General features: G+C 42.8%; 2 protein-coding genes across 2 annotated transcripts in view; both read right to left on the bottom strand.

The window, feature by feature from the left end:
- Nucleotides 1-25920, bottom strand: part of LOC118218882 (NACHT, LRR and PYD domains-containing protein 3-like) — a gene marked incomplete at its 3' end in the record, with an annotated part of 393893 nt that overhangs the window by 294450 nt on the left and 73523 nt on the right. The gene's annotated exons all lie outside the window — the stretch shown is intronic.
- Nucleotides 1-25920, bottom strand: part of LOC118218894 (protein NLRC3-like) — a 75669-nt gene that overhangs the window by 42615 nt on the left and 7134 nt on the right. Inside the window, exons 5-9 of the mRNA XM_035401623.1 lie at nt 24919-25029; nt 22971-23081; nt 22226-22336; nt 21539-21649; nt 20785-20854 (exon numbers count right to left, since the gene is read on the bottom strand). Coding sequence (XP_035257514.1) covers nt 20785-20854; nt 21539-21649; nt 22226-22336; nt 22971-23081; nt 24919-25029 — 514 coding nt within the window. The remainder of the gene's footprint in view (nt 1-20784; nt 20855-21538; nt 21650-22225; nt 22337-22970; nt 23082-24918; nt 25030-25920) is intronic.

Raw genomic sequence — 25920 nt, 5'->3', positions numbered from 1 at the left:
AGTATGAGAGAGAGAGAAAGTGTGTGTGTGCATACGGTTATGAGCGTGTGTACATATGTATGCATGTGTGTGTGCGCGTGAGAGTGCACTGGTGAATGTGTGTTTGTGTGTGCGAGAGATTGTGTGTGTTCATGTGTGTAGGTGTGTGTGTGCATGTGTGTGATTGGGTGTGTGAGTGATTGGGTGTGAGAGAGTGTATGTGTGTGTAAGAGTGTGAGTGTGTGTGCACGAGTGTGTGCATGCGTAGGTGTGTGAGTGCGTGTGCATGAGTGTGAGAAAGCAAGGGTGTGTGTGAGAATGTGTGTGTGTGCGTGTGTGTGTGGATGTGTGTATGAGTGGGTATATGAACGTGGTGTATGTGTGTGTACATGAGTGTATGTATGTGTGTGTGCGTGCATGTGTGCGAGTGTGTATGCGCACGTATGTGTGTGTATGCGTGTGTGTGCACGTGCATGTTTGTGTGTGCGCGCACGTGCATGTGTGTGTGTGTGTGTGTGCACGTGCATATTTGTGCGTGTGTGTGTCTCTACTCCAGTTGGCAGAGGGACACTGAGGAGTTCCACACAAAAAATCCAGCACAGAGGGGTGTGTGTTGAGTGAAGTTTGTGTGGAATCTGTGCAGGAGGGTCAGTGTGTCAGAGTCAGAGACGCTGTAGAAGGACAGAGTGCCGGCCGGACGGTCCACACACACTCCTACCCTGTACACACACACTCCTCTACCATCATCATCATCATCATCACACATTCCTGCTCTGCGGTAGGGGGAGGGGGGGGCAGGTAGGTCTGTTGGGTTATTATTGTGCCAGACAGAGTATATGAGTTTATCAGGGTCACCGCGCTTAAAGCAGCCCAGACTCCAGGAGTTTTTATTCGCTCCAAACCTACAGTCAGAATCCCATCCTTTCCTGCTGATTCCTTTATCTGTCACTGCTATATAAACACCCCCCCCCACCTCAGACACACTGCACTCCCAGTAACAGCGCTCACACACACTCTCTCTGCACACAACCTGGGGATGGTACTCAAATCTCTCTGGATGATCAGGATATGGCTCCCATCTCCCCGATGTGTGTGTCACCCTCCTGTTCCCCTCAGACAGAGACAGATCTCTGTGCACTGTGTTTGGATCCAGTGTGAGCTGACAGCCGTCTGCACAACAGAGACATTAATGAGATTAATTATCATTAATTATCACTATTAATATTCACCTTATTATGTGTGTGAGAGAGAAACAACTGTCATAGTACCTCTGTGTGGGTGTTTGTGTACATGTGTGTTTCTGTTTGTGTGTTTATGTCTGTAAGAGAGAAGTCTCTCGCTCTCTCTCTCACACACACACACACAGCAGAGTGTGTATCTATGCAAAGTGTTCTGTCGATACACACTCACATTTCCTGGGTCCTGGTTTGGTCCTGTTCTCTCCTCCATGGTCCACACTGTAAAAACAGCAGAACAGAATTCTGAATTTTAACCATCCTTTATTTCCACTCTTAACACACCAATGACATCACATATATAAAAACAAAGGCACAATAAAACACAAAACCACGATCATATGAAAAAAACACAAATCTGTCAGAAAGGAAACTTATTCCATTCACTCACCCTGTACCATGTGCAAAAATAGCTCCCCTCCCTCCACTGAACATAAAACACCCTTATAACACACACACTCTGAAACACACTCAGGTTCTCCATTGCTTTGTAATACTGAAACTCCACCATCACTGTGTCCCTGATCAAACCCCTAACTACAACAACCACATCTTATTTACTGCAGTGATCCCATGCAGCACCCTCCACTGGAGATCCCCAACTCTCTTGAGTAACACTGGTTTGTACAGTGCCCTCCATGCCTGCCCCCCCCCCCCCCCCAACTCCTTTTGTGAGTGTGTGTGTGGTGCATTGTGGAAACTCTCTGTACTTACAGCAGTGTGAGTGTGTCCAGTTTAGCAGCAGACAGCGCTCTCACTCCTGAGTCTCCTGGGTGATTGTGTCTCAGGTCCAGCTCTCCCAGGTGTGTGTGTGTGCGTGTGTGTGTGTGTGGTGCATAGTGGAAACTCTCTGTACTTACAGCAGTGTGAGTGTGTCCAGTTTAGCAGCAGACAGCGCTCTCACTCCTGAGTCTCCTGGGTGATTGTGTCTCAGGTCCAGCTCTCTCAGGTGTGTGTGTGTGTGTGTGTGAGAGGTGCATTGTGGAAACTCTCTGTACTTACAGCAGTGTGAGTGTGTCCAGTTTAGCAGCAGACAGCGCTCTCACTCCTGAGTCTCCCGGGTGATTGTATCTCAGGTCCAGCTCTCTCAGGTGTGAGGGGTTTGAACACAGAGCTGAAGCCAGAGAATCACAGCCTCTCTGTGTGACTCTACAGCCTGACAGCCTGCAGAGAGGACACACACACCTTACATGCATTAATATAAACTAACAGGGCTGTGTGTGTCAAACACATAGCAGTGTGTTACACACCTTACACACATTAATATAAACTAACAGGGCTGTGTGTGTCAAACACATAGCAGTGTGTTACACCCCTTACATGCATTAATATAAACTAACAGGGCTGTGTGTGTCAAACGCACAGCAGGGAGTTACACACCTTACACACATTAATATAAACTAACAGGGCTGTGTGTGTCAAACACATAGCAGTGTGTTACACACCATACACACATTAATATAAACTAACAGGGCTGTGTGTATCAAACACACAGCAGTGTGTTACACACCTTACACACATACATATAAACTAACAGGGCTGTGTGTGTCAAACACATAGCAGTGTGCTACTTTACAGCACATTAATATAAACTAACAGGGCTGTGTGTGTCAAACCCCATCTACAGCTCAATATAAAATAACAGGGCTCTGGAATTAATCATGCCTATTTAAGAAAATGACCAGTTAAACTAAATTTGAACAGATTCAATTAATTTTCATAATTTTGAAGAATGTATGAATAGAACCGATTTGACGCTTCTCAAAAATATGTTTATTCCAACTGATGTCAGATTTAAAATGTGTTTCTACCAAGAGGAAGAACAGGAAAATGTTGCTTCATTTCTGTGAAGAAAAATAACTCTCTTGTCTATTTTAACATTAAAAACATTAGTAATGTCAGTGCCATATTTAGTCATTATTAACATTAGTGCCGGGTTGTGTCACATTGGAACCCTTTTTGATTGAAGGGGTTTGTGTTTGTACTCACCCCAGTCTGTGCACTTTACAGTGTGGGTCCTCCAGTCCAGCAGAGAGCGCTCTCACTCCTGAATCCTGCAGGTCATTGTCTCTGAGCTCCAGATCTCTCAGCTCTGAGTGAGGAGAGCGCAGGACTGAGGCCAGAACATCACAGCAGCCCTCTGTGAGATTACACCAACCCAGCCTGTGGAGAGACCACACACACACACACACACATGCGCACACACACACACACACACACACACACCACACAGACACACACACACACACATACAACCACACACAAACACACACAAAATTGAAATTCACTGCTAATTGTCACACTGTGCACCTTGGCAGCAGATAAATGTGGAATTTCCTATTTGTACAGTACGTGCATTCCTGGGATGTACACAGTACACACAAAAACAGGAAGAGTTTATATTAATTATGTTCATAAAGTATTCTGACTAATCCACAAAAAAAGGTTATCACTTGGCTCAATTAACAAAAAATAACTAAAAATAAGGAGCCAATTCAACTCAAGGTTGGCGGCTTCCTGCAAGGATTTCATTAACAAAACTGTTCCATGTTGCGATGATATCACATGGCAAACAACCATATTTCATTTGCTAACACAAGAAACTGCACTAGTATGATCACTATGGTGTACTTTACCTCACCTTCAGTCTACAAACATCTTTATATTTTAAAAACATTCAATCTTCATCTAATAATGTAACCAAGGCGGCAAATGAAATACACTGCAGCGCCATCTGCTGGCTGCAGAGAAACACCACAACTGATTATTGCCATTGACTGGTACTACAGGTATATGGAGGACCAAAAATGTAAAAATAATAAATAAATAAATGACTCAATAAATGAATTAATGTATAAATAAATAAATAAATAAATAAATAAATACAAAAGCAAGAAAATGTAAAAATTAATGAATGTACAAATAAATTAATAGACAAAATCTGACAAATGGGTATTTGCATTTATTTCCATATTTATTTCTTGATTCATTCATTTCTGTGGATGTTCATTTCCATATTTATTTATTGCTTGATTCATTTATTTCTGTATATACTTATATCCTTATTTATGTTTTGATTAATTTATGCCTGTATATATATATTGTGGCATGGATCGGGGCATGCCCCCACAGTGCCCCTCTCAGCCTTATAGGCATCAGCTAAAACCTGCCACCAGGCCAGCTCTTCAGGACCCAGGACAGCGCCCCACTATGAAGCCCAGCCACAGGACCCTGGAGAGCGGCAAACTGGACATTCCTCAACTCCCTCCTTTGCAGTCAACACACCTGCAATCAATGAGGCAACACAGCTGCCGCCACTCCAGGGAAATGGCTGGGAGCTTAAAAGAAGGCCTTTTGTCTCCCTTGAGGAGAGGGGTTTTGGGCTGCAGGAGAGCTGTTGAAAACTGTTGATAACTTTTTCCCTACTTTGCAGAATCCGGTGGAGACGCAGGACCACATCCCTCTTCCTGCTTTGAAGAGGGATACCCTCAGCGGTCTCCCGGACACCGTTACTCCTAATTTTGGTTGCTTTACTTTAAGTTAATTCTGACAAGAGACTTTAGTTGTCGAGTTTGCTTTGGTTTTTTTGTATATAATTTTTGGTAAATAAAAGGCCCTGTTGGGCTATTTTTCCCCAAACCTCCGGTCTGTGTATTTCTGTGCCGCCCCGCCTGCACCGTCACGCCCAGTGCAGTGCCACAATATATTTCTGTATTTTTTTAATCCATATGTTAATTAGGCTGTCAATGAAAATATGTCATAGTGTCACAATATTTCCACTGGATGATCGATACCAGTGTACGTAGATTCACTGTACATGTCTTGCTTCAACACCGGTTGCTTTTTACCACATTTACGTTAGTAGGGCAGAGCAGGGCAAAACGTAACACAGATTTTATTTTTTTGGTTAGGTGGTGCAGCTTGAATGATGTATTTCAGGATAAATACTCAGAACGACCCTTGCTTTCTCTCCAATGAAAGGTGAGGGATTTTGATAAACATTTTGGGAGATGATGCCAAATAAAAGTTTGTTTTGGTGATATGTAAGCAAATTATTTACCAGAAGTATTTTTTGGGTGCTGTAATGTGTGTGCCTATCAAAGGATCCAAATGTATGTAATCGTAAACAGTCTTTTCGTGACTAACAGATTGCATATTTTTGATAGAGCAATCAGTTCCACCTGCAGAATTAAGACATGCACGCAGACTCACAGAGCAAGGGAACATAACAGGATCGAAAAAGGAAGACATTCAACGGGAACTGCAGAATAATGCTGGGATAACTTCAGAAGGGAAAAGAAAAGGACCACATAAAAGAGTTCATGATAAACTTTACTTTAGAGCTTAAAGAACTGTGGCATACATACAGTACGGCTGCACTCAATCTCCTGTACAAGCTACCTCACTGATGTCTTACATTGGTTGGTATTTCCTGTTTCGAAAAGCCTAGGGCTCCACCTAGTGGATAACCTGACTACACTACAAATGTACAGTATTGCGATAAGTTTTCACCAGTTGGCAATAGGCTATGAAAAACATTTAAATGTAATCAATAGATAGATTAGAAACAGTGTTTGTATCCTAAAACATCAAACTGTATTGAGTTACCTTACTTTGTGTGAACCTTTAAAGGTATTAAAAGGTTAGCTCGCCATGTCAGTTTCTGAATGGCATGTCCCAGAAATTCCATTATGGTATTAAATCATAATTAGGATGTAGGTGTGAATGGTTTGTATTAAAAATTATTAATCTAGTTCTAGTTATATTTTCAGGATTGAGCCAAATAGGAAAACTGTTGTTTCCTATACAGGCAAGAGATAACCAGAGGCTTGAGCCTGGTTGACCTAGCTGAAAATGCTAGTCCTCATTATGTGCTCTTTTGTGTGGATGCTTTGACAGTTTGTTCCAGGTAGCTGCATCACAGAGATTGACCCTGTAGTGTTCAGCCATTTGGAGGAAGTGGCTCTTCGCCTGAATGTTTCACTCCATAATTCAGATTACGCCAGATCAATTGGATGCCCTTCTCACATACTGCCTGAGGAAGCACTGGAGAGTTATTTATTAGTTGGTTTGTCTGTTCATCATGTTGCAGCACAATTAATTAACAATTAATCCCATGCATGTCCACTTCCCATGAGTTCTCAACAGGATGCTTAGCAGGGTCATCTACACTAGATCATTTAAACTTAATACACCTACGCGAAGCAAGTTTTACCCATCTATGCCTCAGTGGTGTTTCTCCCATCTCATTAGTAATGCATTAATTGGTGTTGTTCTGAGTGCCCCCCAGCATATCCTCAAAGCTTTTGCCTGTTTAACATGTGATGCCAGAAAAGGAATTGGGGTGCTGTCCACCAGGGGGCAGCATCGGACCTACAGAGAGGTATTGCTGCAGCTGTGGCCCATTACCTAACCATGGGCTCTATAAGAGGCTTAGCTTCCAGGCCAAGGGGAGGGTGCTTTTAGATGGTGTTTGGGAGCGTGGCTATGGACAGTAATAATGACCCTGTGCTCTATATAGCAGTGATGAGTCTCCTTGTGTTCCTGCTATATAATGACCCTGTGCTCTGTATAGCAGTGAGGAGTCTCCTTTGGTTCCTGCTATATAATGACCCTGTGCTCTATATCGCAGTGAGGAGTCTCCTTGTGTTCCTGCTATATAATGACCCTGTGCTCTATATAGCAGTGAGGAGTCTCCTTGTGTTCCTGCTATATAATGACCCAGTGCTCTATTTAGCAGTAAGGAGTCTACTTGTGTTTCTGCTATATAATGACCCTGTGCAACCTCTACTCTCTGCCTAGCAAGATAAGTAAAGCCAACTGCTGTAGAATTTAAATGTTCTGAAATCCAGACTTTAGCTTTGGATTGGAACCACAGAAGAGTGACAAAACTAAGTGAGGTAACATTGCACCTAAACAGCAGTTTGCACGTTGATCAGATTGACCCTCTTCCCGAAGATGTACACACATACCCTATCGACCAATAGTTGATTTTACCAACAGTAATAATATCTGATTTTATGCTCAATATCTTCAGAAATGTCACAACCCTGTAGCACACACAGGTGTGTAATGTGAAGGAGTACAACTTATCTTCATCACAAGGTCAGTGTATGAAAGAGAGTGGCGTATACGTATGGATTTCATTAGATTTCATAGCAGGTAGTGAATAATGGGGATGGATGAAGACTGCAATATATGACAGAAGTGAATCCAGAAGTGGGCAGAAACCTGGCAAATGAAACTCAATAAAGCTAAATGTAAAGTTCTACATGTGGGAAATAATAACATAAGGCTAGATTACTTTATGCTCCCATAAAGTAATCAACATTGGAATGTGCTCAATTTTGGGAGTAATAGTTGATCAAAACCTGTCAGGTTCTAGGCACTGTGCTGTTGCAGCAAAAAAGCCAACAGGATGCTGGGATAGTAGTGAGTATAAATCAAGGCTCCAGAGTGCGACCATTTTGGTTGAACACGCGACCAAAAATCTGTCAAATGCGACTAAACATTTTCATTGGTCGCACCTGATATTTAGCAGGTCTGTCTGTGTGTGTGTAGCGTTATTTTTTTCCCACCCGCATTCTGCGAAGACCCGCCCCTACTCTGCCTCTGATTGGCTCTGACCCTGATATTCATCTTCGCTGAATGCGGGTGTGGAAAAAAATAAGGCATGTGTGTATTAGTGATGTGCGGATCGCAGTTATATCCACGGGCACCACGGTTAATCTGCGGATCGGGTGGGCCGAGTCATAAAAATTTACATTCTGATTAATAGCGGATGGGTTACGGGTGGGTGAAATAATGCATCATTAATGAGGAAAATATTAATTACATTCTCTAAAATGTGAACATATTTTAAGCTTCATTTTTCGTCAGGCGCGAATTAGCAGACTAGACTCTCTCCATTTGTCTTAAGCAGCAACGGAGGCAAAAAAAGATCCGAGAGAAAATTAAAAAAAGAATTAAAAAAGGAAGGGCAGAAAAGTTCCGTGTGGGAGCGATTTAGTGAATGACGAGTCAAGTGCTGGGTGTGTCATATGCAACAGCTGCGAAATAATGAGAAATAGCGGTAATGTGTGATCGGGTGCGGGTCTCTAAATCGGAGAAAATAATTTGTTCGGGTGGGTGGCGGGTGGATGATTTATGTGTACATGTGGATTCGGATGATGTCAGAGCCGATCCGCGCATCACTAGTGTGTATGTGTGAAACCGCGCCCTGTACTCCTCCGGGAGCGGCGCACACTTTTATTTGAGTTATTTGAGTTTGATTTATTTATTTGAGTTTGTCAAGCACTTTAAACATAAGAACTTTTTAAGTTTATTTTTTAAACAATTGATATTGCCATTTCTTGTTTGTGCTGTGAATTAAATAAAGAGACATTTATCTGCACCTTTATTCCTGTTTACAATCATTTACATAACGTGCTAAGAAATTACCAATGTGTATGGGAACTGACAAAAAAGGTAACACTTAAAATGTATTATTACGACGCCAAAAGGCACGGTGAAAAATTTTGGGTCTAACTAAGTTATGTGCTGCTGCACCTAAATGAAAAAGTTAGGCGCACCAGTGCATCCAATGTAAAAAGTTAGTCTGGAGCCCTGTAAATCCAAGGAAGTTATACTTATTTTATACAATACCTTTGTCAGACCACATTTACAGAATTGTGTGCAGTTCTGGGGACTGTACTACAAGAAAGATATAGAGGATCTGGAAAAGGTTGAAAGAAGGGAAACCAAACTGGTTCCTGGTATGAAAGATAAAAGTTTTGAGGAAAGACTTCAGACACTTAACTTCTTCAAGCTTAGTAAAAGTAGACTCATGGTTATTTGACTGAGTCTTTTAAATTCATAAAGGGGATCAACAAAGTGAACTACAAGAGATTCTTCAGGTTCAGCTCTCTGTTCAACCCTATATTTCACTGCACAGATCCATAATCACTAATTCTATTTAGTTAAGGTCACACAGTACACAGCACAACTCACCCCAGTGTCTGTAGTTTACAGTCTGGACTCATCAGTCCAGCACAGAGCAGCTTCACTCCTGAATCTCCCAGGTTATTGTTGCTGAGGTCCAGTCTCTGTAGTTTACAGTTTGGACTCATCAGTCCAGCACAGAGCAGCTTCACTCCTGAATCTCCCAGGCTATTGTAGCTGAGGTCCAGATCTCTCAGGGGTGAGTTTGATGACTGAAGAGCTGAGGCCACAATTTCACAGGACTTCTCTGTGAGGTCACAGTAGTTCAGTCTGCAAAGAAGATTTTATATATTATTATATGATTAAATGGTGCAATATACTGTAAAATCTGATATGTGCAATGTAACAGTAATCGCGAGTGATGAAGAGTGATGTTGAGGATTTTAAGTTTGTGATGCTCTGAGGAAGTTCTTTGCTACAATCTCCAACTGCAGCACTTTAGGCCTGAAAATTAGACGTCCTGTTGGACAGAACTCTGACAGTTCTACAGATGAAATTCTTAGCCAAATGGCCCCCTTTCTCTTGGCATTGGGCACAGATACAACCAAAAGTAAAGATGCAAGAAATAAAATCTCTCATAGTGGATAGTGAGTTAGGCTCTGCTTCTTTACTTAACTGTGGTAACTGTGACTAACTACCCACAGTATTGCAAGCCAACACACAGTCAGCACAATACAAAAGCCCGATTCACGTTAGAAACAAGAATGCAAAAAAGTGATCTGTTCACATATAACCAGGTACTGTAGTGCAGTCTGTCGGTTTTGCTGAGGTTATATATAACCATGTAGTGCAGTGCATCTGTTCTGCTGGTGTTACATATAACCAGATAGTGAAACCAAAGCTATGTAGGAACTGTTAATGATCCCTTTGAGTTCCATTTGTTGGAATAGTGATACATTTGATGGTGCTGTCCAAGGAGACACCATTTAGCTTTTTCCAGGCTTTAGGAAACTTCAGAACCTTGTACAGGCCAGACTTTAGCCTGAGATAAGCCACAGAATTACCTCAAAAACATGCACTTTAACAGTCCCCTGAGAAGACCTCACCCTGACACCCATTATATCCTACAATTCCTCTACCTTCCTGTTTTCACTCTGTCTACAGGCACTATTGGATTCTGGGTCAGCCTACACCAGAATAAAGCAGAGACCAGGGTGGCACTACTGGCCTTGTAACATGGTGCATTTACTGCCTGACCTAATCTCACAATACAGTAACACAAACATTTCATTCATAACCACACTTGCCTCTCCCAAACCAAACCCAGCATTACATTAATCATAATGTTGAAAAAATATCTCATCTTCATGAACAATATAAGAGGGGTACAGACTGAGCAGGCTCTCTCTGGTCATCTCCCACTCACAAATTATCTATGCATGGACTAGGGATAAAAGGGGATTCTTCCCCCTTTTTGAAAAACATCAATTTGATTCAATCAACATTCGTCCTTAACTGACTGACATTTAAAAGGAGGGATTCTTTTTTCTACACAAACACAGTTCGAACTACTTCACCAAACTGAGTTAGATAAGAATAAGTGTAACACTTGTGTTTACTTGTCCAAGTCAAAGTTAAGGACAAATGTTAGTTCAATAAAGACCATAGGGGTGTTTGTATGACTAATCTGCAAAAAATCAGACCTTGTTATTCTACTAATAATGCGGCTGGCCAAACTCAGCTAAAAATTGGATTAATTAATATCAGATCACTAGCCCCTAAGGCAACTCTTGTAAATGAATTAATTACTGATCACCAAGTTGAAATCTTGTGTGTAACTGAAACTTGGCTTAAAACTGTATATTGCCTTAAATGAATCCACCCCTCCTGGCTACAGCTATACTCACGTTCCCTGTCTGATGGGTCATGGCGGTGGTGTTGCTGCTGTATATCATTAAAAATTTTTTTTGCTATTTTGAAATCCGGCTTCAAATGTAACTTTTTTTAAGTGCTTGTTCTCAGTTTTGCACATCCAGACAAAAAAGCAGTCAGTTTTATCCATGCAATTGTATACAGGCCACCAGGGCCATACAGTGGCTTTTTACTTGAGTTTGCTGATTTCCTTTCCAGCCTGGTTGTTAATTCAGATAAAGTAGTAATTGTAGGGCACTTCAATATTCACATGGATAGTGAAGGTGATTCTCTCAGATCAGCACTCTTGTCTATCACTGAATCTATTGGCTTCGATCAACATATACATCAGTCCACACATTCTCATTACCATACTCTTGATCTGGTCTTAACTTGTGATACAGAATTAGCAAATATCGCAGGTACGCCTAAAAACCCTGTGCTATCAGACCGTTATTTAATTACTTTCCAACTTTCACAAGTCTGTCATGTGTTACCAGATCCTTCATTCTACCTTATCTGTACGCTTTCCTCCAGGACTGCAAATGCTTTTATTAATGAGCTCCCAGGCTCATTTGTGCACTGTGGGGATTTTCTTGGCTCCCACCCTTTGATGACAAAATTATAAAAATCAGGCGCAAGATTCAAAGTTCTCCTACCACCCCTTCTATAGGGTCTGCCCTTCCATCCACTCAACGCATGGATGCAGAATCTTCAGAAGAATCTTCAGAAAGACGGGCGGCCTATTTGAACTCTTTTGCTCCAACAGATCTCATGGAGTTTAATGCCATAGTTAATTCCTAAAAATCTTCTACCTGTCTTCTAGACCCTATCCCTACTAAGCTTTTCAAGGAGCTATTACCAGTGATTGGAACACCAATGTTACATATTGTCAATGTGTCTTTAGCATCTGGACACATACCACAGACTCTTAAACTTGCAGCCATCAAACCCCTTCTTAAGAAGCTAAACTTGGATGTGAATGACCTGTCTAACTACAGGCTTATCTCGAACCTCCCTTTCTTTCTAAAATACTAGAAAGGGCCATTTCAAAACAACTTGGTTCATTTTTGCACTCCAATCATATATTGGAAGTTTTTCCAGTCTGGTTTTAGACCCTCTCACAGCACTGAAACAGCCCTGCTCAAAGTACTCAATGACCTACTCCTCGCTTCCGACTATGGCTGCATCTCTGTACTTGTGCTTTCAGACTTAAGTGCAGTATTTGACACAGTTGATCACCCTATCCCCCTGGATAGACTTGAAAATCTTGCAGGCCTCCTTGGACAGGCACTCTCTTGGTTCAGGGTTGCTTTTCATCACTTGAGAAAAATTTCAAAAATTCAGAAAATACTGTCCTTACATGATGCAGAAAAGCTAGTTCATGCTATTGGTACTTCCAGATTAGATTACTGCAATGCTCTTTTGTCTGGATGTGCAAATTCCTATCTGAAAGGGCTCCAGCTAATTCAAAATGCAGCAGCTCGTATTCTCACTAGAACAAGGAGATTCAAGCACATCAGCCCAGTGTTAGCATCGCTGCACTGGTTGCCAGTTAAATTCCGAATAGACTATAAGATACTACTTCTTACCTTTAAAGCCTTACATGGGCTTGCCCCTTTGTATTCCTTGCCCCTTGTTATTCCTAGAATATCTAAAAGTACCATAGGTGGTAGAGCCTTCTCCTATCGTGCTCCCCTCCTGTGGAACAAGTTGCCTGCCCATGTTCGGGGCACAGACACTATCACCTTATTTAAAGCTAGGCTCAAAACATATATTTTTAGTCTCTCTTATATTTGAGGGGCAGGAGTGGGTGGCGGGCATAGTAATAGAGTCTCTGGTAGACTGAGTGGTTAGTGCTGTCACTGGACCATCATTGGTAGTGCTGTGTTAAGCTGAACTGGTCATGGTCTGGTGATGACTGTCTCAAGTCTGCCCTCATGGCTGCGTTGGCCCCTACCTCTGTTTCCCTTAGCTATGCTGCCATAGCCTTATTCTGCCGGGGTTTTCCTTATCGCACGTGGGCACCTCTGTTTCTTCTGCTCTGCTTGCTAATCTACCATTTGAACCCCCTAACAATGTTTTTTTATTCTCGTCTTCCTCGGCTCTGGGCACTTGCCCGGAGCTCTAGCCCAAGTTTTCTGAGCACCCCCCCCCGGCCCAGAACTCCAGCCCTAGACCAGCTAGACCAGCTGGGCACCCCCGCCTCCTGCCACTGTTGATTTTCCATAACAAACCGGTGCTTGCCCGCGGCAGATGGGTTCTCCCTCTGGGTCCGGTTCTGCTCAAGGTTTCTTCCTGTTGTCAGTCAGGGACTTTTTCCTTGCCACTGTTGCCCTAGGCTTACTCTTTAGGGGCCGGTTGTCTGTAAAGCTGCTTTGTGACAAAGCTCCTTTGTTAAAAGCGCTATACAAATAAAATAAAATTGAAATAAAGTGTTGGTCTGTAAAGCAAAAGTGAGCCTTTGATCTTGTGCCATTTGCCTTGCTTCTCAGCTTTGCCTTGGTCTTTTATGATCACAGTCTTGGATCTCTGGTCTTGATTCTTTAGCTACTTATTTTACCATCCTGGGTCACAGGGGGCAGACAAGCTGTGGTTCTGCGGTCCCTTTCATTCATTTTTTTCACAATTATATTATTTATTTTTCATGTCTGTCTAATTTTGTGTAAAGGAAGTGTAGCTTGTATTTTTTTTATTTGATGGGGAATATGTTCATCTTAATACTGTAACATACTAGGCCTATACCCTCTCTACATTTAAATCTGCGAGTTGTATGTTTGGACCATTATTGATCCATCACATTGGTTTGCCAAACAAGGAATTCATGATGTATGTAATAGCTGGTATCTTTAATGATAATATGTAAATTGAATCTAATAAAATACATTTTACATGTTGGATACATTTTTTACATTTGATGGTACTTCTGTATTCATTAAATGAGGGCACAATCTGTTAAAATAGCTTGACTCAAAAATCATAATTCTCACTTGCCTGACAATTTTATTGTATTCTATTTTCACTTTAACTATGAAGTGTTTATAATAACATGCTGTCATTATCTACTTTAATTATTACATCATACTCACATGGCCTTCCTGCAGTTCCCGACTACTGGTAGCAGTCTCTGATGACCTTCTGCTGATGTTTTGTAGGTCTTCAAGTCAAACTCATCTAGGATCTCCTCTGACATCAGTAACATAAAGGCCAGGGCTGAGCATTGGTGTGGTTCCAGCTTTTCATTAGAGAGTTTTCCTGATCTCTGGAAATTCTTGATTTCTTCCACTAGAGAGTTGTCATTCAGTTCATTGAGACAGTAGAACAGATTTATGGTCCTCTCTGCTGAATATTCTTTTTTGATCCTCTCCTTTATGTACAATACTGTTTCCTCAATGCTCTCTGATCTGCTTCCTGTCTGTGTCTGTGGATCTGGTACAGGTGATCTGCTTCCTGTCTGTGTCAGTATTCCTCCTAATAGAGTCTGAATGGAGTCCAGAGAGAGGCCCAGAAGGAATCTGAGGAAAAGGTCCAGGTGTCCATTCTTACTCGCTAAGGCCTGATCCACTGCAGTCCTGTGTAACTCAGACAGCTGCACTCTGTATTGGCAAGGTGTTGATTTTTCTGCTCTGAGTACATTTCTGTTCTCATTCACACATGAATGAAACACAAACAAGGCAGCCAGATACTCCTGAATGCTCAGATGCACAAAGCAGTAGACCTTCTCCTCACCCAACCCACACTCCTCTTTAAAGATCTCTGTGCACACCCCAGAGTACACTGAAGCTTCACTGACATCAATGCCCATCTCTCTCAGGTCCTCTTCATAGAATATCAGATTGCCCTTTAACAGCTGTAGTAAAGCCAGCTGCCCCAGTTTCAGGATGATTTCTGTATTTGATGCTGACATTTTCTTTGGGGTTGTCTCATTGGTGCCATGATACTTCTCATTCTTCACATTAGTCTGAATGAGCAGGAAGTGTGTGTACATTTCAGTCAGAGTTTTGGGCAGGTCTCCACTCACTTTATCCAACATTGTCTCCAGAACAGTAGCAGAAATCCAGCAGAAGACTGGTATGTGACACATGATGTAGAGACTCCTGGATGACTTTATGTGTGAGATAATTTTGCTGGCCTTGTTCCGATCTCTGATTCTCTTCCTGAAGTACTCCTCCTTCTGTGGGTCATTGAATCCTCGTACCTCTGTCACCTGGTGGACGCACTCAGGAGGGATCTGATTGGCTGCTGCTGGTCGGGAGGTGATCCAGAGGAGGGCAGAGGGAAGCAGATTCCCCTTAATGAGGTTGGTCAGCAGCACATCCACTGATGATGACTCTGTTATATCACAGCAAATCTCATTGCTTTGGAAATCTAGAGGAAGTCGACACTCATCCAGACCATCAAAGATGAACACAACTTTGACTTCATCATCTTCAAAACTTTTGATCTCTTTCAGTTGTGGAAAGTATTGCTGCAGAAGTTCCATGAGACTAAATTCTCTCTCCTTTTTCAGATTCAGATCTCGGAAAGGAAGAGTGAAGATGAAATCAATGTCCTGATTGGCTTTTCCATCTGCCCAGTCCAGAATGAACTTCTGCACAGAGACTGTTTTCCCAATGCCAGCTATGCCCTTTGTAAGCACAGTTCTGATTGGTTTCTCTTGTCCAGGTGAAGGCTTAAAGATGTCATTGCAGATGATTGCAGTCTCATGTGTGGTTTGTCTCTTCGATGCTATCTCAATCTGTCTGATCTCATGTTCATCATTGACCCCCCTACTTCCCCCCTCTGTGATGTAGAGCTCTGTATAGATCTCATTGAGGAGGGTTTGGTAGCCCTGCTTTGCTAAACCTTCAAATATGCATTCAAACCTCTTCTTCAGATGAGTTTTCAGTGCCTGCTGGGCTCTTTCTTTGAATTCATCTGAGGAGAGGAAATATGAGAACCAATGTTTCAAATAACAGAAATAGACAAAAAATACTTATGCAGAAAGTTTTCACAATGTTTTACACAGCTCTGAAAGTGTTGCACATTACATTGTAGCTATACCTATATAGTTAAATTGTAACTAATTTGGTAACAAGAGGTTATTACTGATTAACGCCAATGTAGGAAACATGGAACAGTTAACAATATTTTTGATTACACATGCGAAACAAGGCCAGCCCTGTTACATCTCTTCTGTTAATATGAAATAATTCTGTATCATAAGGACACATTGTGAAATTAACAGGCAAGGTTTATGTTATGTATCATGAAGATATGCCCTATATGGTATAACTGCACCTTCAAGTAAAGTGTTGCCCATACCTCTAGTAGTGTTTCACACTTCTCACAAACTGTTGTACACACAACAATGAAAACATAAAAAGGATTCATTTCCATTTCAACATTCAATTTCTTAATTGTTCATAGTATGATGTGTCTTTATGGTAAATATGGTCTTCATGGGTCATGCAGTAATTTAATTATCTTATAATTATTATGATCGGTGCTCTTTAATCCAGGATAAAACCTCAGGGCAGTCAGTCTGATGGGACAGTGGTTTAGTAACTGGCTTTTGATCCCAAGGCTCCTGGTTTTAAAGTCTTTCGGAAACATTTAATCTCATGTGCATTTGATTGCCCCCATTATTACTGCTGGATGCTATATTTGAATTGAAATGCCTTCCTGTACATGTTGTGTGTGATGTTTTTTATATGCAAGACTGTTGATGTAAAACACTATTATCAAAGTGTGAATACTATAAATCAGTACTCTGTTATATTTGTTGGCTAAACTCATTTCAGCATTGTAATGGCCACAGTAGCAATGAGAGAAAATTCTTACTGTGCTGCTCATCTCTCTCCAGTGGGTCAGTGACATCCTTCTTCTTCATGTTCCTCAGGATATGGAGTGTGATCTTCAGAGACCCCTCAATGCCACAGGTCTCCAGCATCTTCTCAACTATGTACAGGGCCTCAGGATCCTCCTGCTCTCTCTCAGTGCATTCTGGGTCATCAGCAATTTGATGACTCTTGGACAATTCCTTCATCTTCATAAACGTATCCAGTACAGAAGAATCTTCTGTTCTTCTACTATTAAAGGATTCTGGGAAACCCTGACTCAGATGGCTCTGAAACAGTTTCAACTTTTCAGTCTTCTTCAGCTTCATCAGAGTGCGCAGGAGAGACTGAAATAAACACATTTAGAGGTGTGCTGTATCAGAGTGTAAAATAAACACATGAAGAGGTGTGCTGTATCAGAGTGAAATAAATACATAAAAAGGTGTGCTGCATCAGTGTGAAATAAACACACAAAGAGGTGTGCTGTATCAGTGTGAAATAAACACATGAAGAGGTGTGCTGTATCAGTGTGAAATAAACACATGAAGAGGTGTGCTGTATCCGAGCCATGGAAACAAAGCCTTGCTTTATTATGGGTGGCAGTGTAGTATAATGGGTAAGGAGCTGGTTTCGTCAGAGGGTTGAATCCCAGGTAGGACACTGCTGTTGTACCCTTGAGCAAGGTACTTAACCTGCATTGCTTCAGTTCATATCCAGCTGTATAAAAGGAAGCAATGCAAATGCTGTGTAAAAAGTTGTATAAGTCACTCTGAATAAGAGTGACTGCTAAATGCCTGCAATGTCTCTTGTAGGAAGGCCAGAACAGGAAAAGATACTTTAGAATACAACAAGCAGCAGGTCTAAAGCCTATATTCGAAATGCAGCTTTTGCTCCTGATTTATGTTTTTTAGGGACACTACTTGTGATTAATCACAAATGTCCTTGGAATAATTTAGATGTTGAGTTGAATTAAGTTTGCAATACATTTTTTAATGCTAACTATACAAACTGAGTGCTGAGTGTCCATTCTACCTGCCCCGGGAGTTTCCGCAGTGATCACTAGGGCCGTTTACATTCCACCACAAGCGGACACGACGAGGCTTTGTCGGTGTTACATGATGTGCTAAGCGGACTGCAGACCAAGCATCCAGACGCTGCCCTCATCGTGGCAGGGGACTTCAACAAGGCAAACCTTAAAAAAGTTATGCCAAACTTTTACCAACACGTCAAATGTCCTACCCGAAAGGACAAGATACTTGATCACTGCTATTCACCGTTCAAGGAGGGCTACAAGGCTACCTCTCTACCATCATTTGGCAAATCAGACCATGCCGCCATCTTCCCAATAAAAGAATACAAACAACGGAGGGTACGGGAAGAGGTGGTGTCGCGAGAGGTCAAGCGCTGGACCGCCCAATCAGAGGCCACTCTACAGGACGCGCTGGACGACGTCGACTGGTACAGGTTCCAGTCCACCTCTGATGACGTCAACGTGTTTACAGAAGTGGTGACCGGCTTCATTACAACGGTGGTGGACAAAGTTATCCCCACGGTGAAAGTTAAGTGTTTTCCTAACCAGAAACCGTGGGGTGACAGATCCATCCGCGTTGCTCTGAACGCACGCACCACTGCCTATAACGCGGGACTGGTGTCTGGGGACATGACAAAGTACAAGGCGGTGTCCTACAGGCTGAGGCGAGCAATCAAGGATGCGAAGCATCGCTACAAGGACAGAGTGGAGCTGAACTCTTTTTATGCAGGTTTCAAGGCTAACAATGCTAACATTAGCCCGGCGGCTAGCACAGTTAGCGTGTATAACACGAGTTCCCCCCCTGGAGCTGCAAGCTCACTTGTCCTGTCAGAGCACTATGTGAGGGGAGCCTTGAAACGGGTGGACACCAGGAAAGCAGCAGGGCCAGACGGAATCTCCGGACGAGTCCTCAAGACCTGTGCTGATCTCCTGGCTCCTGTGTTCACCACCATAATCAACCTCTCCCTGGCCCAGTCTGTGGTCCCCACATGCCTCAAGAGGTCCACCATTGTCCCTGTACCCAAGAACGCTTCCCCAGCCTGCCTGAATGACTACCGCCCAGTAGCACTCACCTCGGTGGTGATGAAGTGCTTGAGAGGCTAGTCAATGACTACGCCCGGTAGCACTCACCTCGGTGGTGATGAAGTGCTTTGAGAGGCTAGTCAAGGACTACATCTGCTCCTCTCTTCCCAGCACCTTGGACCCTCTGCAGTTTGCTTACCGCCCCAACAGATCCACGGACGATGCGGTCTGTCAGGTTCTGCATGCCACTCTCTCTCACCTCGACAACAGAGGGGGGGGCTATGTAAGATTGCCGTTCATTGATTTCAGCTCAGCTTTCAATACCATAGTCCCCTCCAGACTGGCTGCTAAACTGACTGACCTGGGACTGAACACCTCCGTTTGTGCCTGGATACTGGATTTCCTGACCGCCAGACCCCAGGTGGTTAGAGTGGGTAAGCACACCTCAAACCCCCTCACCCTCAGCACTGGAGCCCCCCAGGGGTGTGTGTTGAGCCCTCTGCTGTACTCCCTGTACACACATGACTGTGTGGCCAGGTTTGAGTCCAACACCATCGTCAAGTTTGCTGACGACACAGTGGTGGTAGGCCCGATCACCAACGACGACGAGAAGACCTATCTCCAGGAGGTGGCAGACCTGTCACTGTGGGGCCAGGACAACCGTCTCTTCCTGAACGTTAGCAAAACCAAGGAGATGGTGGTGGACTTCTATAAGAAGAAACGGCTGAGGACCGACACCCCTCTACAGATCAATGGGTCACCGGTAGGGAGGGTGAGAAATTTCAAGTACCTCGGTGTCCACATCAGAGAGGACCTGACATGGACACTGCACACCGACACTGTGGTGAGAAAGGCAAGGCAACGCCTGGATCACCTCAGACAGCTGAGGAAGTTCAGAGTCTCCAAGAAGATCCTGAAAACCTTCTACTCTGCAACCATTGAGAGAATCCTGCTGGGGAACATCACCGTCTGGTGCAGGAACTGCTCCTCTCTGGACCAGAGAGCCCTGCAGAGGGTGGTGTGGTCGGCTGAGCGTACCATGGGGACCACACTCCCCACTCTGCAGGACCTGTACCGCAGGAGGTGCTTAAGCAGAGCAAAGAGGATTATGAAGGACTCTTTCCATCCCACCAACGGACTGTTTGAGCTGCTGCAGTCAGGCAAACGCCTATGCAGCCACAGGACCAGCACTGAGAGACTTAGGAGGAGCTTCTTCCCTCAGGACATCAGTGCGTTTAACTGCACTGCCAGGACAACTGTCCTGGAATAGTATTTTCACCTCAAGCACATAGCACCTTTACCTCTATGTACACTGCAGCACCTTACCGTCCCACGGTTTACTTTGTATTTTTCTTTTTTCTTTATTGTACTTATTGAATTATTTATCATAGGTTGCACTGCTTCCTATGACTTATTTTAGGAATTATTTTAGGACTTACTTTTTTAAAACATATTTGTATTGCTCTTTTTTTTTTAAATAACTGCTCTTTATGTTCTTCTCTTTTAATTTGTATTCATATGTTATATTATATTATGTTATTATTTTTATTTTATTTTTCTGTATATTGTTATTATTGAACCATTGTGTTGCAGTCTACAAGGAATATGTCTCACCAGCATATCACTGTATGTACATGTATATGCATGTGACAAATAAAGCCTTTGAACTTTGAACTTTAAAACATTCTGTTTGGAGATTTCCACTGTCATCGTTTTTGGATCCTAAAAAAGTATCCAGTCGTTCTGTGAGCCAAAGAAGGCCAGAGCACTTTTTATAAACTATAATTAACCAGATTACATATTCAATCTGATCGTCTGAAAGTCAAATCAACTTCAAACATTGAAATAGAAAAAGTATATATCATACCTGTTTTATGGGGGAAACTTTCTCTGAACTCTCCTCATCTAAAAGACTTAAATCCGGTGAGCAGGGAATTCTGTGAATAAATCATGAGACACAACGCAGTTAAACTCGTTTACTATAGCTCTAACTCACAGCACATGGAGACAGAGCTTCCAGTTAAACTCATCCTCTTACAGCAGCTCTAACTCACAGCACAAGGAGACAGAGCGTCCAGTTAAACTCATCCTCTTACTGCAGCACAAACACACAGCACATGGAGACAGAGCTTCCAGTTAAACTCATCCTCTTACTACAGCTCTAACTCACAACACATGGAGACAGAGATTCCAGTTAAAATCATCCTCTAACTGCAGCTCTAACTCACAACACATGGAGACAGAGCTTCCAGTTAAACTCATCCTCTTACTGCAGCTCTAACTCACAGCACATGGAGACAGAGCTTCCAGTTAAACTCATCTTTTTACTGCATTTATAACTCACAGCACATGGACAGAGCTTCCATTTAAACTCACACTCTAACTGCAGCTCTAACTCACAGTACATGGAGACAGAGCTTCCCGTTAAACTCATCCTCTTACTGCAGCTCTAACTCACAGCACATCCGAATGTGATATAAAACACACCATGACACTTTAAAATGAGTTAATACACACATGTTGACGAGAATGTGCTATCATACACCCCACTAAACCAAAAAGTAGCCACTGAGATTTAAGTTTTATTTAACCGTAGTGTCAGTATGAACTTGTTTCATTACCTTTGATCACCTGTGAACTCTCCACTGAAGCTGAATGGAAGATGCATTGAATGATCACTTTTCATAGACAGACAGCTGGGTACAGGTGACTCTGCCTTCTTTACCCGGACCCTGTGAACAAACATGGAGACAGAGCTTCCAATTAAACTCATCTTCTTACTGCAGCTCTCTAACTCACAACACATGGAGACAGAGATTCCAGTTAAAATCATCCTCTAACTGCAGCTCTAACTCACAGCACATGGAGACAGAGCTTCCAGTTAAACTCATCTTCTTACTGCAGCTCTAACTCACAGCACATGGAGACAGAGCTTCAAGTTAAACTCATCTTTTTACTGCATTTATAACTCACAGCACATGGACAGAGCTGCCATTTAAACTCACACTCTAACTGCAGCTCTAACTCACAGCACATGGAGACAGAGCTTCCAGTTAAACTCATCCTCTTACTGCAGCTCTAACTCACAGCACATGGAGACAGAGCTTCCAGTTAAACTCATCCTCTTACTGCAGCTCTAACTCACAGCACATCCGAATGTGATATAAAACACATCATGACACTTTAAAATGAGTTAATACACACATGTTGACGAGAATGTGCTATCATACACCCCACTAAACCAAAAAGTAGCCACTGAGATTTAAGTTTTATTTAACCGTAGTGTCAGTATGAACTTGTTTCATTACCTTTGATCAACTGTGAACTCTCCACTGAAGCAGAATGGAAGATGCATTGAATGATCACTCTTCATAGACAGACAGCTGGGTACAGGTGACTCTGCCTTCTTTACCCGGACCCTGTGAACAAACATGGAGACAGAGCTTCCAGTTAAACTCATCCTCTTACTGCAGCTCTAACTCACAGCACATGGAGACAGAGCTTCCAGTTAAACTCATCTTCTTACTGCAGCTCTAACTCACAGCACATGGAGACAGAGCTTCCAGTTAAACTCATCATCTTACTGCAGCTCTAACTCACAGCACATGGAGACAGAGCTTCCAGTTAAACTCATCCTCTTACTGCAGCTCTAACTCACAACACATGGAGACAGAGTTTCCAGTTAAACTCATTATCTTACTGCAGCTCTAACTCACAGCACATGGAGACAGAGCTTCCAGTTAAACTCATCCTCTTACTGCAGCTCTAACTCACAGCACATGGAGACAGAGCTTCCAGTTAAACTCATCATCTTACTGCAGCTCTAACTCACAGTACATGGAGACAGAGCTTCCAGTTAAACTCATCTTCTTACTGCAGCTCTAACTCACAGCACATCCGAATGTGATATAAAACACATCATGACACTTTAAAATGAGTTAATACACACATGTTGACGAGAATGTGCTATCATACACCCCACTAAACCAAAAAGTAGCCACTGAGATTTAAGTTTTATTTAACCGTAGTGTCAGTATGAACTTGTTTCATTACCTTTGATCACCTGTGAACTCTCCACTGAAGCTGAATGGAAGATGCATTGAATGATCACTTTTCATAGACAGACAGCTGGGTACAGGTGACTCTGCCTTCTTTACCCGGACCCTGTGAACAAACATGGAGACAGAGCTTCCAATTAAACTCATCTTCTTACTGCAGCTCTAACTCACAGCACATGGAGACAGAGCATCCAGTTAAACTCATCCTCTTACTACAGCTCTAACTCACAGCACATGGAGACAGAGATTCCAGTTAAAATCATCCTCTAACTGCAGCTCTAACTCACAGCACATGGAGACAGAGCTTCCCGTTAAACTCATCTTCTTACTGCAGCTCTAACTCACAGCACATGGAGACAGAGCTTCCAGTTAAACTCATCTTTTTACTGCATTTATAACTCACAGCACATGGACAGAGCTGCCATTTAAACTCACACTCTAACTGCAGCTCTAACTCACAGCACATGGAGACAGAGCTTCCAGTTAAACTCATCCTCTTACTGCAGCTCTAACTCACAGCACATGGAGACAGAGCTTCCAGTTAAACTCTTCCTCTTACTGCAGCACAAGGAGACAGAGCTTCCAGTTAAACTCATCCTCTTACTGCAGCTCTAACTCACAGCACATGAACACAAGGCTTCCAGATGAACTCATCCTCTTACTACAGCTCTAACTCACAGCACATGGAGACAGAGCTTCCAGTTAAACTCATCTTCTTACTGCAGCTCTAACTCACAGCACATGGAGACAGAGCTTCCAGTTAAACTCATCCTCTTACTGCAGCTCTAACTCACAGCACATGGAGACAGAGCTTCCAGTTAAACTCATCCTCTTACTGCAGCTCTAACTCACAACACATGGAGACAGAGTTTCCAGTTAAACTCATTATCTTACTGCAGCTCTAACTCACAGCACATGGAGACAGAGCTTCCAGTTAAACTCATCCTCTTACGGCAGCTCTAACTCACAGCACATGGAGACAGAGCTTCCAGTTAAACTCATCATCTTACTGCAGCTCTAACTCACAGCACATGGAGACAGAGCTTCCAGTTAAACTCATCTTCTTACTGCAGCTCTAACTCACAGCACATGGAGACAGAGCTTCAAGTTAAACTCATCTTTTTACTGCATTTATAACTCACAGCACATGGACAGAGCTGCCATTTAAACTCACACTCTAACTGCGGTTCTAACTCACAGCACATGGAGACAGAGCTTCCAGTTAAACTCATCCTCTTACTGCAGCTCTAACTCACAGCACATGGAGACAGAGCTTCCAGTTAAACTCATCCTCTTACTGCAGCTCTAACTCACAGCACATGGAGACAGAGCTTCCCGTTAAACTCATCTTCTTACTGCAGCTCTCTAACTCACAACACATGGAGACAGAGTTTCCAGTTAAACTCATTATCTTACTGCAGCTCTAACTCACAGCACATGGAGACAGAGCTTCCAGTTAAACTCATCCTCTTACTGCAGCTCTAACTCACAGCAAATGGAGACAGAGCTTCCAGTTAAACTCATCATCTTACTGCAGCTCTAACTCACAGCACATGGAGACAGAGCTTCCAGTTAAACTCATCCTCTTACTGCAGCTCTAACTCACAGCACATGGAGACAGAGCTTCCAGTTAAACTCATCATCTTACTGCAGCTCTAACTCACAGCACATGGAGACAGAGCTTCCAGTTAAACTCATCTTCTTACTGCAGCTCTAACTCACAGCACATGGAGACAGAGCTTCCAGTTAAACTCATCTTCTTACTGCAGCTCTAACTCACAGCACATCCGAATGTGATATAAAACACATCATGACACTTTAAAATGAGTTAATACACACATGTTGACGAGAATGTGCTATCATACACCCCACTAAACCAAAAAGTAGCCACTGAGATTTAAGTTTTATTTAACCGTAGTGTCAGTATGAACTTGTTTCATTACCTTTGATCACCTGTGAACTCTCCACTGAAGCTGAATGGAAGATGCATTGAATGATCACTTTTCATAGACAGACAGCTGGGTACAGGTGACTCTGCCTTCTTTACCCGGACCCTGTGAACAAACATGGAGACAGAGCTTCCAGTTAAACTCATCTTCTTACTGCAGCTCTAACTCACAGTACATGGACAGAGCTGCCATTTAAACTCACACTCTAACTGCGGTTCTAACTCACAGCACATGGAGACAGAGCTTCCAGTTAAACTCATCCTCTTACTGCAGCTCTAACTCACAGCACATGGAGACAGAGCTTCCAGTTAAACTCATCCTCTTACTGCAGCTCTAACTCACAGCACATGGAGACAGAGCTTCCAGTTAAACTCATCCTCTTACTGCAGCTCTAACTCACAGCACATGGAGACAGAGCTTCCAGTTAAACTCATCCTCTTACTGCAGCTCTAACTCACAACACATGGAGACAGAGTTTCCAGTTAAACTCATTATCTTACTGCAGCTCTAACTCACAGCACATGGAGACAGAGCTTCCAGTTAAACTCATCCTCTTACTGCAGCTCTAACTCACAGCACATGGAGACAGAGCTTCCAGTTAAACTCATCATCTTACTGCAGCTCTAACTCACAGCACATGGAGACAGAGCTTTCAGTTAAACTCATCTTCTTACTGCAGCTCTAACTCACAGCACATGGAGACAGAGCTTCAAGTTAAACTCATCTTTTTACTGCATTTATAACTCACAGCACATGGACAGAGCTGCCATTTAAACTCACACTCTAACTGCAGGTTCTAACTCACAGCACATGGAGACAGAGCTTCCAGTTAAACTCATCCTCTTACTGCAGCTCTAACTCACAGCACATGGAGACAGAGCTTCCAGTTAAACTCATCCTCTTACTGCAGCTCTAACTCACAGCACATGGAGACAGAGCTTCCAGTTAAACTCATCTTCTTACTGCAGCTCTCTAACTCACAACACATGGAGACAG

This window comes from Anguilla anguilla, chromosome 19, assembly GCF_013347855.1.
Source record: "Anguilla anguilla isolate fAngAng1 chromosome 19, fAngAng1.pri, whole genome shotgun sequence".
Taxonomy (NCBI): domain Eukaryota; kingdom Metazoa; phylum Chordata; class Actinopteri; order Anguilliformes; family Anguillidae; genus Anguilla; species Anguilla anguilla.
The sequence above is the reverse complement of the archived record's forward strand: the minus strand, read 5'-3'. Positions and strand labels throughout refer to the sequence as shown.